The 14,560-nt window shown below is 38.5% G+C and overlaps 2 protein-coding genes across 3 annotated transcripts in view; one reads left to right on the top strand and one right to left on the bottom strand.

Moving 5' to 3' along the window:
* The window catches only part of ABCB11 (ATP binding cassette subfamily B member 11), a 42,331-nt gene that overhangs the window by 22,921 nt on the left and 4,850 nt on the right, over positions 1-14,560 (top strand). The window contains exons 14-25 of the mRNA XM_053982216.1: positions 39-164; positions 982-1,185; positions 2,429-2,599; positions 2,978-3,179; positions 3,938-4,016; positions 4,966-5,101; positions 6,645-6,803; positions 9,416-9,520; positions 9,619-9,780; positions 11,573-11,776; positions 13,651-13,892; positions 14,002-14,158. Of these exons, the coding sequence (XP_053838191.1) occupies positions 39-164; positions 982-1,185; positions 2,429-2,599; positions 2,978-3,179; positions 3,938-4,016; positions 4,966-5,101; positions 6,645-6,803; positions 9,416-9,520; positions 9,619-9,780; positions 11,573-11,776; positions 13,651-13,892; positions 14,002-14,158 (1,947 nt within the window). The remainder of the gene's footprint in view (positions 1-38; positions 165-981; positions 1,186-2,428; positions 2,600-2,977; positions 3,180-3,937; positions 4,017-4,965; positions 5,102-6,644; positions 6,804-9,415; positions 9,521-9,618; positions 9,781-11,572; positions 11,777-13,650; positions 13,893-14,001; positions 14,159-14,560) is intronic.
* G6PC2 (glucose-6-phosphatase catalytic subunit 2) overlaps positions 1-14,560 on the bottom strand; it is a 38,938-nt gene that overhangs the window by 3,013 nt on the left and 21,365 nt on the right. The window contains exons 6-9 of one of the 2 annotated variants that reach the window (XR_008437857.1): positions 8,289-8,412; positions 6,723-6,839; positions 3,014-3,158; positions 1,607-1,758 (exon numbers count right to left, since the gene is read on the bottom strand). The gene's annotated coding sequence lies outside the window, so the exon portion shown is untranslated. Of the gene's footprint in view, positions 1-1,606; positions 1,759-3,013; positions 3,159-6,213; positions 6,309-6,722; positions 6,840-8,288; positions 8,413-14,560 lie in introns of those variants that run through there. The other variant, XR_008437858.1, reaches the window with a different exon arrangement.

Here is a 14,560-nt window from a genome sequence, read left to right on the forward strand (position 1 = left end):
AAATAGATTCTCTTTCTGTTTTTTTTTTTCCTATCCAGATTTTGGATAACCTTAATATGGTGATTAAAGCAGGAGAGACGACAGCTTTTGTTGGAGCTAGTGGAGCTGGGAAAAGTACAACAATACAGCTCATCCAGCGTTTCTATGACCCCACTGATGGCATGGTGAGACATTCTAGGTCCCAGCCTAGAATGTGATTCTCTGACTCCAGAAACTGAAAGAATGGCATGGTTTCTTCTCCAAAGTGGGAAGAAAGGCTAACTAAGGCTAACTAACTTCCTTTTCATTTCTTTCTTCTTCTTTTTTTTCCCCAATTATTTTTTTAAATGAGTGAAATATCTTCCTGCACATTTCTTTTATAAAACTGTGCTTAATAGTCTTATAAAAACAATTATGTGAAAGAGCAAACTGTTAGGAGAAAATAAAAATTCAGTGCTGAATATGTATAAAAACTATACCTACAGAAATGATAATTCAGGAGTGACAAATGTTTTCTGGAAAACACAGTATTGAACATTTAAACATTAACCCATAATATCACTTAAGTATGTGCAACTACCACTTAGTAATGGCTTGGCTAAAAATATGAATTATAGCTATTCAAAATCTCATTCCATTTATGTGTTCCTATATCAAATAGGAACACATAATCACATACATGTTGACCTGTTTTGAATATATAAAAAACAAAGAAACTAATTACTGTATATAACATAATCATCACTTTCATTATTAATTTTCCCCTGGTTTTATTTCTGGTGCCAAGCAGAAATGGGAAATGAAATCAAAGAGCACAACTCCAAGAGCCAATACTACTGCTACTGCTTTGCCACCTTCTGTATCTGAAAGCTGATATTTATGCTGGTCATGGAAACACAGCATCACAGGCCCTACACTTCCACTGTCTTTCTTTGTCTCTGAAGTGGAGGGCATAATGCCCCTGATTTTTTTCTTGATTTTGTGTCCATGTTCTAATTGTAGATTACCCTGGATGGCCATGACATTCGTTCCCTGAATATCCAGTGGCTGCGCTCACAGATTGGCATAGTTGAACAAGAGCCAGTGCTCTTTGCCACCACGATTGCAGAGAACATTCGCTATGGGCGGGACGAGGCTACCATGGAAGACATAATCAAAGCAGCCAAACAGGCCAATGCTTACAATTTCATCATGGACTTACCACAGGTATGCTCTGCCTTGGAAAGTGTTTGGCAGAATTTGATACGAAAAAGAATCTTTTTGTCCTTTTGTCCCTCCTAGCCTGCAGCAATTTGTGCTCAAGTGGAAGGGCGGAAGATAAATACAGATAGGAGGCAACAACCTTTCCTTTGACTACAGTTATTTAGGTCTTACTACATGTATGCCATGAAGTTATGAAAGTAAACATCCCCCCACCCCAAAATACAACCCCGAGAAGAATTAGTTCCCCAGGAATCATTTACACAACATTCAATATCATGGTAATAATCATAACATGGTTTAAAAATTTGTATTTTTCATGTTTTGAAGATCTGTTTCTGTTCAGGCCAAAAGCAATGTAGAGCTCAGCCTCTCACTAGCCAGTGTTTGTTACTTCACCTGTCTGTACTGATACTCACAACCTCACCTCCTTGTACGAGCTCTGTAAGCCAGCTGGAGGTTCCTTCTCCAGTTTCTTCCCTGATGATGACAGGGCTTCAATCATTCCTCCTTACAAAGCCCAAACTGGGTAGTATCAAGCTCTTTACTTTTCTAGAATGTTATTTTGCCAAGTAGCTTCTGAAAATGACATGTTACAACAGTGAATGTTATTGACATGATTCAAGTACCATTAACTAATATTAGTACATTGTCTTTATCCTCCATCTATGCATTTTGAGGCTTCCAGGAAACTATTTACTGAAAGGCTGTTCAAAGGCCCCTATTTATTTCATGGAAATGGAGGAATAAAAAAGATTTAACTCTAAGTGAATACAATGATCCTGTCTCTCAATATGCCAGACTTTGTGTATTTATTTAATTCTCTACCTGAACCCAATGCTGCCAGAGTATGATATCCATGAATCACAGACACAGTGTTCACGAGTCACAGCTCATCAGCAGATAAGGCCAGGAAAATTTTGCTTGTGAGTTATCTGATGGAGAATAGGTAGGTGATTCCTCTCCATTTCAGCTTCTGCTGACATAGCTGTTTCAAGCTGAACCAGAACATCTCACCTTTTTAATCAGGGCATACTTTTGCATGGGGTTGAAAACCTGATTCAGGCAAAATGATCTTGTACATTATCAAGAAAGTTATTTCACCTGTTGCTCTGTGAATCTGCTGCACTGTGTTTTTGTTTAAAGTCTACTCCAAGGACAAATCTGAGACATTTTGTCAATACGTTCACCAGGATCTTAACAGGCTTTTTACTTATCTGTTTAATTTTAACTTTTTTCCTTCACACAGAAATTTGACACTCATGTTGGAGAGGGTGGAAGCCAGATGAGTGGAGGTCAAAAACAGAGGATAGCTATTGCTCGAGCTTTGGTGCGAAACCCCAAAATCCTGCTCCTGGATATGGCTACATCAGCACTGGATAATGAAAGTGAAGCAATTGTCCAAGAAGCACTTCATAAGGTTTGCTATAGTATAGCAAAAATCAGACTTGAAAGGGCAGAAATTATTTATAATGCACTCTGCAGAGGGTGCTCCTGAATTGCAACAAATCAAAAAAGTCAGAAGGGTTTCTTAATAACTGTTTTATAAGTACAAGTAGAACCTTAGTATTATGGACTGAGAATAATTTTTACTTTCGTTGGGACATCAACAGAAACCTAAAGCTCCCTTTGCCCAGAAACAGATGCTTCTCTGTGGGCTGTGGATGGAGCTAAAGTCAAAGTGAGCTGAACCCACTAGAAGGACTCCATTTAATTTGACAAGGCTTTAGATTGCACAGCTCATTGCCAGCGGTTCAATGTGCTGTGCTGGGAGTGGGGCTGCTGTTGTCTCCCTCAGGCTCGCCTCGGCCGCACCGCGATCTCCATCGCTCACCGCCTGTCAGCCATCAGAGCCGCCGACGTCATCATCGGGTTTGAGCACGGCAGGGCTGTAGAGAGAGGAACTCACGAGGAACTCCTGCAGAGGAAAGGGGTTTATTTCATGTTGGTGACCTTACAAAGCAAAGGAGATGCAGCACCTAACACAGAAGAAACACAAAGTAAGCATTTTGTTTTCTTTTATAAAATCATGTAAAATCCCACAGAATGCAGATTTTCTTTGTTTTTCTTTTTTTTCTTTTTTTTTCTTTTCTTTTTATAAGGGCTAGTAGCTGCTTTTTTTTTTCTTCTGCTTTTATGGCTGAATTTTATTATTCATAGAAGTAATACACTGATAGCCCTGGCCAAACTGGTTTTGCTACATATGCACTGAAAGACTTTCCTAATATAAATCTGCCCTGAAACATTAGTTCTGATCTGCAATATCCATCATTTTATAACTCCACTGAGTGCCAAAAGTCCAGTTCTGCTGCATTTGGAATTCAGGCACATTACAGATTATGCTGAAATCATCCTATTTGTTTTGGAGGCAGATTTGAATCAAAGCTTCTGGAAATTAAGGTTCAATAGAATGATCTGTTGTATTTTTGTGAAGCATACATTGGATATTATTATACTGAAATAAGAGAGCAATTGCAGGGTTAAAATAGTTAAAAATGCTTTAGCAGTCACATCCAAAGTGAGATGGTCCTTGGGCTAATATTCAGTTAACATCATTATGTCAAATACAAATATAAAACTTGTGAAACATGTAGGTTGAGTAGAAAGATTATATTACACCCCTTTCCTTCTATGAAGTATTCAATTTATAACTTGGAGGCTATACACTTTTTTTGTAGAACAACAGTGTATTTAGGTTGTATTCAATTTTGGCACTAACTTCAGAGCTCTGTATACCTCTGTATACTGTATTTTGCAGCAGCAGAGAATAATGTGGTTGAGCCAAATCTTGAGAATGTCCAGTCATTCAGCAGGGGAAGCTATCAGGCCAGTTTGCGGTGAGTCTTAAAAATGGTTGTAAATCTCGATGTTTCCAGACTCTCAATATTTCTACTTCATCTCACTATTCCAAAATCCTAATAGCGCTAATAAATCATTTTTCTGTGTGCTGTGTAAAAGAGGCTTGAGGGGCTTGCAAGCATTTTACTGAGATAGAGTTCTCTTGCAAAGAAATAGTTTGAGTAATAATGCTACTGATTGAAATCCATGGATAAATAGCAAGGCTCTTAATTTTGGTCCTTTCTATGCATAGTACCTTCTCTCCAATTGTGATCTACTGTTAATGTTCTGGTTTTGATATTACTAACATACAGCCTTGGTTGTAATATCTAATGCACTTTCTGTCCAGTTGTTTGAAAAATTACTTGCTGTGCAATTACATGAGAAATCAATGCAATCCACAAGCACACTTTTATTATGGCTTCTATTTGATGAAAGTTAAAGCACTTTACAGCCAGACTGTCTTGTAGATAGACACTTCTTATTTCTTCCAGGCAAGCCTATGTCAGGCATGTGCAAATGAATACATCTCCTACATTACAGAGTTATGTTTTGTCAGAGAGAGAGGTGCATTGTTTCAGCATCCTGTTTTGCTGGACTGAATTACTGGTAGTGGTAAGAGTGATATGGCTTGGTGTCTTAACTTGTGCAAATGTAGTAGGACACAACAGAGTTTTACTTAACAAATACATAGTACATGGTCCATCTAAGACAATGTCTGAGTGGTGTGAATGGCATATGATCATGAAAAGTATTTGTCCCAGTTGGTGAGATATTTTCTTCCCAAGAAGTTGAGAGAACATATTCAAGAAAGAAAAAGTCTGCGGGATTCCTATGAATTGCTTCAGTGCATTCTGATTTAATTGACATGAAAACTGTACCTGCTTTGCAAGCAATTAGTGTTTTTACTAAGCTGTAAAGAACAGGCAATTTCTGTTCTCTTTGCAGAGCTTCACTTCGGCAGCGCTCAAGATCACAGCTCTCTAACGTGGTCCCTGACCCTCCACTGTCTATTGGAGGAGATCCTGCAGAGTCTACCTATCTTACGCCTTCTTATGGAGAAGATGATGGAAAAGCAAAAAAGGTCAGGTCCAATAGTTTGTAATGAAATTTTCAACTGAATAGGTTATATTACTCATTAATGATCACCTGTACCTATGTGCTCGCAGCTTAAGAGTTCTTGGTAGGTACATCTTGGCTTGATCCTTTTCTCTCCTTAAACAGAACCACAGCTTCAATTCTTATCTCTGTGTAAACTCTAGGCTTCATTTTGATGGCTGTTTTGGTTATTGGTATAAAATATAAAATTTCTAGCAGAGAAATTTTGCCATTTGCTCTCTGCTTGTTGGTAAATGGATATATGTTGTAGATTTAGTTGAAAAACATGCATTCATAAAAGCTGAATTAAGTGACAAAAAGCAAACTGCTCAATCTGTAAAATGTAATAAATGGCACTGCTTCTTGTTCATTAAAGAATAAATTCACTTTAATCTAAAAATCATCTGGAGACTTGAGCAGAGAGACACCCTCACTGCAACCTAACCCAAAATCCTTTTGCTTCAGTGTCTTCATGCAATCAACTGGCATAGAAAATAAAGGCCAGCATGCCTTAAAATTACACAGAATATGTAGGAACATGCACAGTGGGTTTCCAAAATGCCTATGAAGCTCCCTGCATCAATTTGCATGGCTGCAGTTGTTCAGTACAGAGAGCAGCAGATAGAAGTTACCCTTCTTGCTATTGCCAAGCCTATTCTGTGGATAAATAGAGGGCTTGAGTGCTGTCATTCTGGCAATAGCTCAGAAAAAAGAGAAAATACAAGATGTTTCCACCCACTTCTCCCTGCATATTTCCAAAAGACAGGTCTTCACAGTGTCTTTTTTGTCTGGCTGTTTCTAGTCATATGAATTGAGGGAGATAAGCAGGGCTGAGCACACAGTGTTACAAAAATTCTACACAAATAAAACTGAAGGATAAGTTATAATTTGATGATGAATATTCTGCCCTTACTGGGCATAATTATGGGAATTCAGCATATAGTCTGAGGATGTTTCACAGAAGGGAGGCATAATTACCATGTAAAAAGCCTGAATCCAGCTATCACTCTGAAATCTCTCTTGTTTTAATGATATCACATACCTGTTAATTTGATGCAGTCTGATCAGTGTGGTCACTCACAATACTTTAAAATAATATTTAAGGGATTGAATGAGTGACAGACAAAGCTGTTTGTGAGGAGGGAATTTAAGTTTTGGCACTGGGTATTTCATCACACCTTGTCTGGAGACAGCTGAAAGGGAATAACTTGAGTTTCAGTGGCAGAAAATCTCAAACTGGTTGTAAATAACCTCTGCAGCTGGAACAATTAGAGTTGCAAAAGATATGAATCTCTCTTTTTCCCCAGGGATGGTAAAGGTTGTTGTTTATTTAAGAGGTTTTTAAGTAAACTTGACTTATTAGGGCCACAAAAGAGCTCCAGACAGCAGCCATCTCTGTCCCTCCAAAGCTAGAGCAGCTGTTTGGGCCACTAGTTTAACAAACTTGCTAACTATTTTATCTCACTGTCAAAGGGAGAGCATCACTGATGGAATGCATTCATTTCAGAAATCCAACCTGTTTTTTTTAGGAATCTGTTGTGGAGGAAGATGCCAAGCCTGTACCATTTACCAGAATTTTGAAATACAATGCCTCTGAATGGCCCTACCTGGTGCTTGGATCTCTGGCAGCAGCTGTGAATGGAGCCGTCAATCCACTCTATGCTTTGTTATTCAGTCAGATTCTTGGGGTATGTTATGGTAATATTTTAAAGTGTATTTTAGCTCTGAAACAGAGGAGAGTGAATATATGACGCACAACTTGACATGTTTTGGCAAATCTTTAGATCTTATCAGGAAAATCAGGTTAACCTTCTTGCCTATAAACAATTATTCAGTAGAGATATTTATATCACTGTCATCAAACTATCATTAGAGCTCTTTGAAGGGGTAAGCTTATCAGCATTTGTCATGTGTTCTTCATTATCTCTTTTGTTCATTTTCCAGGAACTGTTGGGAATGGGTTTCTATACTTGCATACAGTTTATTTTAGATGAGACAAAAAGTACCTCACATGCAGGTACAGTGGAGAGAGACACATCCAAAGGTCATTCTCTGCAGAATTTTATTATACAGATTTGGAAAGCCTTTAAGAAAGCTTTGGATCAGATCTAAAAATACTTCACTTTTTTTGTTTACATATTTCAGGCACCTTTTTGCTGCCTGCTCCCTGTAGAATGCCTAGGGAGAGGTAGGTAATTGTACCTGGGTTCACAGCCACCAGCAAAGAGTAGGCTTGAATCAATAGGTTTGGAAGCAGGAAGTAGGAATATGCTTTAAACTTTAACATTCACTGAAAGATACAATTTAATCAAAATCCACCACCACCACCTCTCTTGAAACTTGTCAAGTTGAGCCATGAGTGTTTATTTCTTCAAAAACTTGTGGTGATAGAAAAAAGGATGCATCCTCTTTTGTGTAAAAGCTTTCTGGGGAAATGCTTGTCAAGTTGGTGGGAAACTGGAGGGCTGCCTAAAAATATTCAGTGCTGCTCTAACTGGTGCCTAGGAAAGTGTCTTGAATTTTCAAGAATTAGGCTAAAGAAATCCCATCTGTTCATGCTGTATCTTGTTAAGTAAAGTAACAACACATTCAGTGGGAACAAAATGGGAATGCCACAGGTTTTTTGTGGTTTTGGTACCCATCTGATGTAGGATAAAACTTGTGCTTCCCACTCACTTGCATAGGTCATGGTAGGTACACATGGGTGCAAAAATATATGCCCTAAAAAGTGGACAGATGTTGGAGGTCAAAAACCTTACAGGCAGGAAAAAGCAAATGAATGAACAAACAAATGAATGACCCAGCATTTGAGCTCCTGGTAGAAAAGGAATCTAAGAGCAATGTCAGTAATCTATCAAAAGAAAGTTTGACCTTTTGTTGTTTGGTTTTTTGGGGTATTGTATTGGCTTAGACATTTCTCTCTGGGAAGTTGCTTAGAACTTTGAATCACATTTACTAGCAGTTTTGCATTTAACTGAGATCCTGTGAGGAGAAAAAAGAATGTTCCAGGCCCTGTTGATCCACTTAACATTTCTGCCCAATGTCCTTGGCCTTTAGGCATAGGTGTGCCACCTCCAAACACTTTTTGAGTGTCCAGACCTCATGTCAAGGACCGTGGCTTTCACTAGACAGCAGGTGAGACACCAATATACACGTTCCACAGCAAATCTAACCTTTGATTCCTTTGGAGAGGAGTCTTCTAGACCTTGGGAGGTCTGGGGCTAATGATGCTAAATACCTTCATTGCCAAGGATGAATTCCTGCTTTTGAAGGCCTCAGTCTATTAAAGAAGAGAGGCTGCAAGAAAAAGCAAGCCATAATGAACATGAGGGAAGTCCAATATCTGTGTTTTATTATTCATAAATCTAAAATATTTCTGCCTCGTGCCAAGGCAGTCAGACAGATGGAATATACATCTGCTTTCAGATCTGCCCAAATATCTACAATGTTGTTGTGTCCAACACATGGGCTTGTACTCTGGGACAAATATGCTGGGGAAGTGAGGGAAAAATCCCCACAGCTATGAAGTGAAAGGATAAATTTAGCTAAGTCTGCCCTGAAGGTTTTCAGAAATAAGTCCCAAAAAGTCAATGAAGAACTAGATAATACTGTGTATGTACCTTTTGAACAAAGTTTTCAGTAGTTTCTTTTACTTATGCTTTGGTTCTCCCTGTGGAATTATCTCAGAGTATGGATCATTTCCAGTGAAACTCAACTGAAAGGTGTGCTCTTACACCTATTGGGCATGGAGTCCATGGCTGCAGTTAAAAGGTAGTCCTCACTAAAACTACTGAGACTTAAATGATCTGAATATGGACATATCCATGCTATTATCCATGCTGCATGTTGCCATGATCAGTGTTATTTTTTTAATAAAGAGCACAGATTAAAAACATAACTGACCATGTTAGGATAGCTGCAGAATGGGATAGTTGGATTTTACAGGATAGATTTTACTGTTGCTTTGTTGCTATGCTGTTTATTACATTGCTATTCTCTGGTTATCATTATTTACAGTGTGAGGTGAGTGGTTAATTATAACCAGGGATAGGCCACAAATAGGAGTAGTGTGTGCAGACACCAAGCATACTAAACTTGTTGGTTAACAGGAGTAAAACCCATTACCTTTTAATCCAGGCTTACCTTAGGAAAAACAAGGAGTCTGACCTTTGCAGAGGGTGAGGGAGAACTCTGTGTTCTGGCTTTGGTTGCAGGATGGGTTTCTGCACTTGGCAACTGGGAGTCAAGTGCATATGTCACACACAGCAAAACTGACATTTCTATTTATTTCTTTTCAAAGACCTTCTCCATTCTTGATGAAGAAAACCAAAAAAATCAGATCAATGGTGTCTGTGTGCTCTTTGTCTTAGTCGGAGTTCTTTCATTTTTCACACAGTTTCTCCAGGTAATAGTCCAATTTAGCAATACATATTTTTGGTTTTGCACCCTTTCTCAGTGGATGTCTCTCTCTTTACAGTCTGTTTTTATTCTCATGTGCCTCAGGGTTACACTTTTGCCAAGTCTGGTGAGCTGCTTACAAGACGGTTAAGGAAAATTGGTTTCCAGGCTATGCTCGGGCAAGACATTGGTTGGTTTGATGACCGGAAGAACAGCCCTGGTGCTTTGACTACCAGGCTTGCAACAGATGCCTCACAGGTCCAAGGGGTAAGACCTGGCACCTTATGAATCATTTTACTATAGACACTGATTGAAGGCTTATTTTGGCATGTTGTCACAGAAATTAGCTACCATGCAACCAGCCAGATCAATTAAGCCAATTCTTGGTAAACCAATTAAGCTGATTCTATTAATAGACTGCCACTGTGGAAGCAATAGTAGTATATGGTATACCATAAAAGTACAAAAAAGAACTCAAAAATCAATAAAATAACAACCAACAATGAAATGGGAAGAAACACCCAGTGTAGAAGTTTGATTTTCTTTTTTTTTCTGGAGATGAATTAGCTTTTTGCCACAATGTTAAAGTGTTTATTTCAAAAACACATCAAAATACTATGTTAGTGACAGTCATTAATACCCATGTTTTCCAGTTTTCAGCATGGTATTGTGCATGTTGTGGCAATTTTGATCTAAACTGACAACCCACTTGAAAAACCAATCTGCAGTACTGGGTGGTGCTCCAGCTGGGAATCCTGCAGCCAGTTTCAGTGTTTGGGAAAGTGAGACACTAGCTACTTAGTTCCTTAGTGGCTAAGGGTTAAATCATGCTGAGCTATGTATGTTCCCTATCTGAACTGATCCTTAGGTAGAAGTGAGTCAGATGCCATTTTGCTGGGCTGCAATGCAAGCAATTTCCTAGAAACAAGGAAGATGTACAGATTTATTTTGTTGCAAAAATTGTCATGTTTCAGCTTGATTGAAGATTGTAAGTTAGTTTTAAAAAACTTCAAACAGGGGTTTTAGAGAAGAGGTTTCCAAAAGCCCTGTCAGCAGCAATTTCTACAGAATCAGAGAAACCTGTTGCAAACCTCACAGGCACTTACAAGATATATTTTAATTGAAATAAATAAACTTGTAAAACTCTGACTGAACCATTTAATGTCCTAAGGGACATCTTTGTTTGAAGCACAACAGTGAGGCAAAGCAGTGAGGCACAGCCATCCAACCCACAGCTTGCAGGGGGTGAGGGAGACCAGAGCTACCTGTGCAGCAGTGCCCTGCACCTTTCACTGCCTGACACAGACCTTGCTGTAGGTCAGAGGAGGAGGAGATGATGAGCATTTTGTGCTGCCAAGTTCATACCCTGCAAATGAGTTTGACTGAAATCATCAAGGATATCAAATGTACATTTTTATTCTAATACATAGCAATATTGTTCCTATTCAGGGTGCTGTTTACTGCTATGAAAGAAAATTACTTCTGAGTAAATAAGTCTATTAGAAAGAATAGCATTGTTGAAGTACATAAGGAGCAGACAAATGTATTCAATAAAGAAGATGTCAAAGCTTTTTTTTTCCTTAATAAAAGGATAGGCAGAAATGCAACTTTGTTTTATCCCTTTTCAGTGATGTTGCTTACTGATTTTAGCACTGCTAAGGCTTTGTTGTTAATAGCTAAGCTATAAAATGGTCCAGTTGATTATTTATATTTTCATGGATAAATGTAGAGGCTAAAAAATGTATTCAGATGAGTGATTCTCCAGGGAACCAAGACAACAGATTTCAATAATTACATTATCCTTCTCACAAACAGTAGAAACAATCTTCTGAATTCCCAATGGAAAATTTGGTGGATCAAAGGAATATTGGACATTTGCAGTTCTGCTCTTGATCTGATTAACTGGAAACAGTATATCCAGAGTGGATAAATTCCAGTGCATTCTAGCTGTTAGTGTCTTATATTATTTTAATTCACAGTTTTCTAAAGTTTTATAGGAAGAGCTGTTTAATTTGTTTTTGAAGTACAAATCAATGATGTCTGTTTCTTTTCTTCAAAGGCAACTGGATCACAGATAGGAATGATTGTCAATTCCTTTACTAACATTGGGGTGGCCATGATCATTGCCTTCTACTTCAGCTGGAAACTGAGTTTGGTAATAATGTGTTTCCTGCCATTTTTGGCTTTATCTGGAGCTGTGCAGGCTAAAATGCTGACAGGATTTGCCTCGCAGGACAAGAAAGCACTGGAAGCTACTGGACGGGTAATGCTGTTTAAAGACTAATTTATATTTGCAGTCACAGGTAGATGAAAAATCAGTCTTTAGGGACCATCAGTAATTCAAATGTCATGAAACTGGCAATGCTTTGTTAATAAGTTGCAATATTTCAGCTTGTTAAACCATGGAAACAGCATTGGGAACTCCCAATACTGCAAAAGCACTTGCTGCATGGAATGTGACTGACTTGCAAAAGTTATTGGACTGAAGTGGTAGACACAGATCTCTCAGCAGTCTGGTTCACCTTTGTTCGGTTTTATTTAAACTCCCATTTGCTGATGACCCGTGATTAAGCTGTCTTCAGAAAGCAGTGATAGCTGTTCACCTAGAAATGCTCGCACCTGAGAATCTGGCACTGAACCACAAATCAGTATGTGGATTTTAGAGAGGACAGTTGTTCCTTTGGTGGGTCGCACCAGCTTAAGAATTAAGCTCTTAGCCCTTCCCATCTTAAGAATTAGGACCTGACCAATTGCCTGCACCCAGAATAATTAATTATTTACAAAATTCTTAAATCAAAATACTTCCTGACAAAGAGAGAAACTTCACTAATGAGTCAAGGCAACAGCTCTTACTCAATAGAACAACCCAGAGGCTATGATGAAGTCGTATTTTTAAGCAATGCTTCAGCAGTTTTGGTGATGATTGATTGTGTCTGGTGTTATTTTCTAATTTATTTGCCAGCACTGCATCCAAAAGCTAAAAACACCACATTCTTCCAAAGTGATTGCTCATGAGCCACGCTAACCATTGAAAAAGTCTGCACAATCCAATTCACAATACCTATTATCTGCTGATACCTATTATCTTCACATTGAATGATAATGCAAGACTGACTCTCAGTTTTGGCCAGGAAAAAAAACCCCTGAAACTGGATTTCTGATTGTCTACCTTCAGATCTTTTCCTCCATGCTGAAAACATTCATAAGCTATAATACCACACTTGCCTCCCAAAGGAATGTGTTACATTATGAATCTACTATCAAAGTCCAAGTAAACTACAGCATTTAAAAACAATTTCTTAGTAAAATTATTTGAGATTAAAAGGGTGAAATTAGGACCAAACAAGCCGTCAATTTACTTCTGTAAGTGAAATTGTGGTACTCTTTTATTGGGATATAAACCCAAATTCTGACTGACAATAAATTACAATATGAAGCCTACAACTAAAAGAAGTTCCACACAAGTTTCTGTGGGGATTATCTCATAATTTCCTGTGTTGCATTTTTCTATGTGCATAGGCAAGCATTTGCTTACTCTTTGCCTATACACAAGATAAAAATCTTGGAAATTGTGTCACTGAAGATTTTATATGTTCCATCTCATCAGCCTTTTGGACATCAGAGAGGGAGAGAGGGTGAGCAGGTGAGGAAAGTTAGTAAATTCAAATGGATACAATTGATGAAATGGAAGTTTGGGATGCTATCCCTTTTAACTCTTTCTCTGACTATTGCGAAAAGTAACACAAAACAATTGAAATAAACATATTTAATTAATAAATCCATGCAACCAAAGAAGTTCCTAAAACAATTTTTCCTTTTGTGGGAGTCACATTTATTCACATTATGTGAAGTAAGTCACAAGTGAGAGCATGTGCCTGATTCCCTAAAAGTACTTACAGTAACAGCTCCAGTGGAGCAGGCAGAGCATTGCTCTTGAGGAAATCAATAGGTAATTGCTTATAGGAAAAGTTCTCTTTAGGCTATCTGATGTTTTGGCCAGTCTGCATCATGTCTGAATGAATTTATATATAGCATCAGTGTCCTGAGCTCATGAAAGAATCATGCACTTGTGAGACCACACTCTAATTTTCCAAGTAAAAATTAGGAGTTTTTACCCATTTTTTTTTCTTCTTCCAGATTGCCAGCGAAGCTCTCTCTAACATCAGAACAGTAGCTGGGATAGGAAAAGAGAAAATGTTTATCGACAATTTTGAGAAGCACCTGGATTTGCCCTACAGAGCTGCAATCAAAAAAGCACACGTGTACGGACTCTGCTTTGGCTTTGCCCAGAGCATTGTGTTCATTGCCAACTCCGTCTCTTACCGCTATGGGGGATTTCTCGTTAACACTGAAGGACTCCATTACAGCTTTGTGTTCAGGTGAGGGCTGGCTCAGAGCCACAAACACGTCTCCAAAAGTTCTGGGCTTGATGTGGTGTTCAGTTTCCTGATGGCTTCCCAAGAATGACCGTTTCCCCCTTCCCCACAGGGTGATCTCTGCAATTGTCACCAGTGGAACTGCTTTGGGAAGAGCTTCTTCCTATACCCCAAACTATGCCAAAGCCAAAACATCTGCTGCACGCTTTTTTCAACTGGTTGATCGGCTTCCTAAAATCAGTGTTTACAGTGAAAAAGGGGAAAAATGGGTAAGAGTGGAGACGCGTAATTTGTGATGTCAGCTCACTACAGGCATGGATGTTGCACTACTGATTTAGGAGTTGATGAGGATCAATATTTTACAAGAAGGTTATGCTGATTGTAATTTTTTTTTTCTTTGCTGTTTTGGAAGCAAGCTCTGTACTAGATAGAAACAGCAGTATAAAGTCAGCCATTAGGAATTTATCAGTGTAAAACTCCTATAAATTGGAATGGAATCGATTTGGATGACTTACAGAACAGCAAGCTCTTATTTCCTGCTTTACAGTTCATGACAAACCTTACTATTGCTGATTATAATGAAGGTTTTTCCATTCACATCAAACTGGTGGGGGGTGTTCATAAGGAGGCAAAGAATTGTTGAGTCAGACAAAATGCAAATGCTCAGTTTC

This window comes from Vidua macroura, chromosome 7 (assembly GCF_024509145.1).
Source record: "Vidua macroura isolate BioBank_ID:100142 chromosome 7, ASM2450914v1, whole genome shotgun sequence".
Taxonomy (NCBI): Eukaryota; Metazoa; Chordata; class Aves; order Passeriformes; family Viduidae; genus Vidua; species Vidua macroura.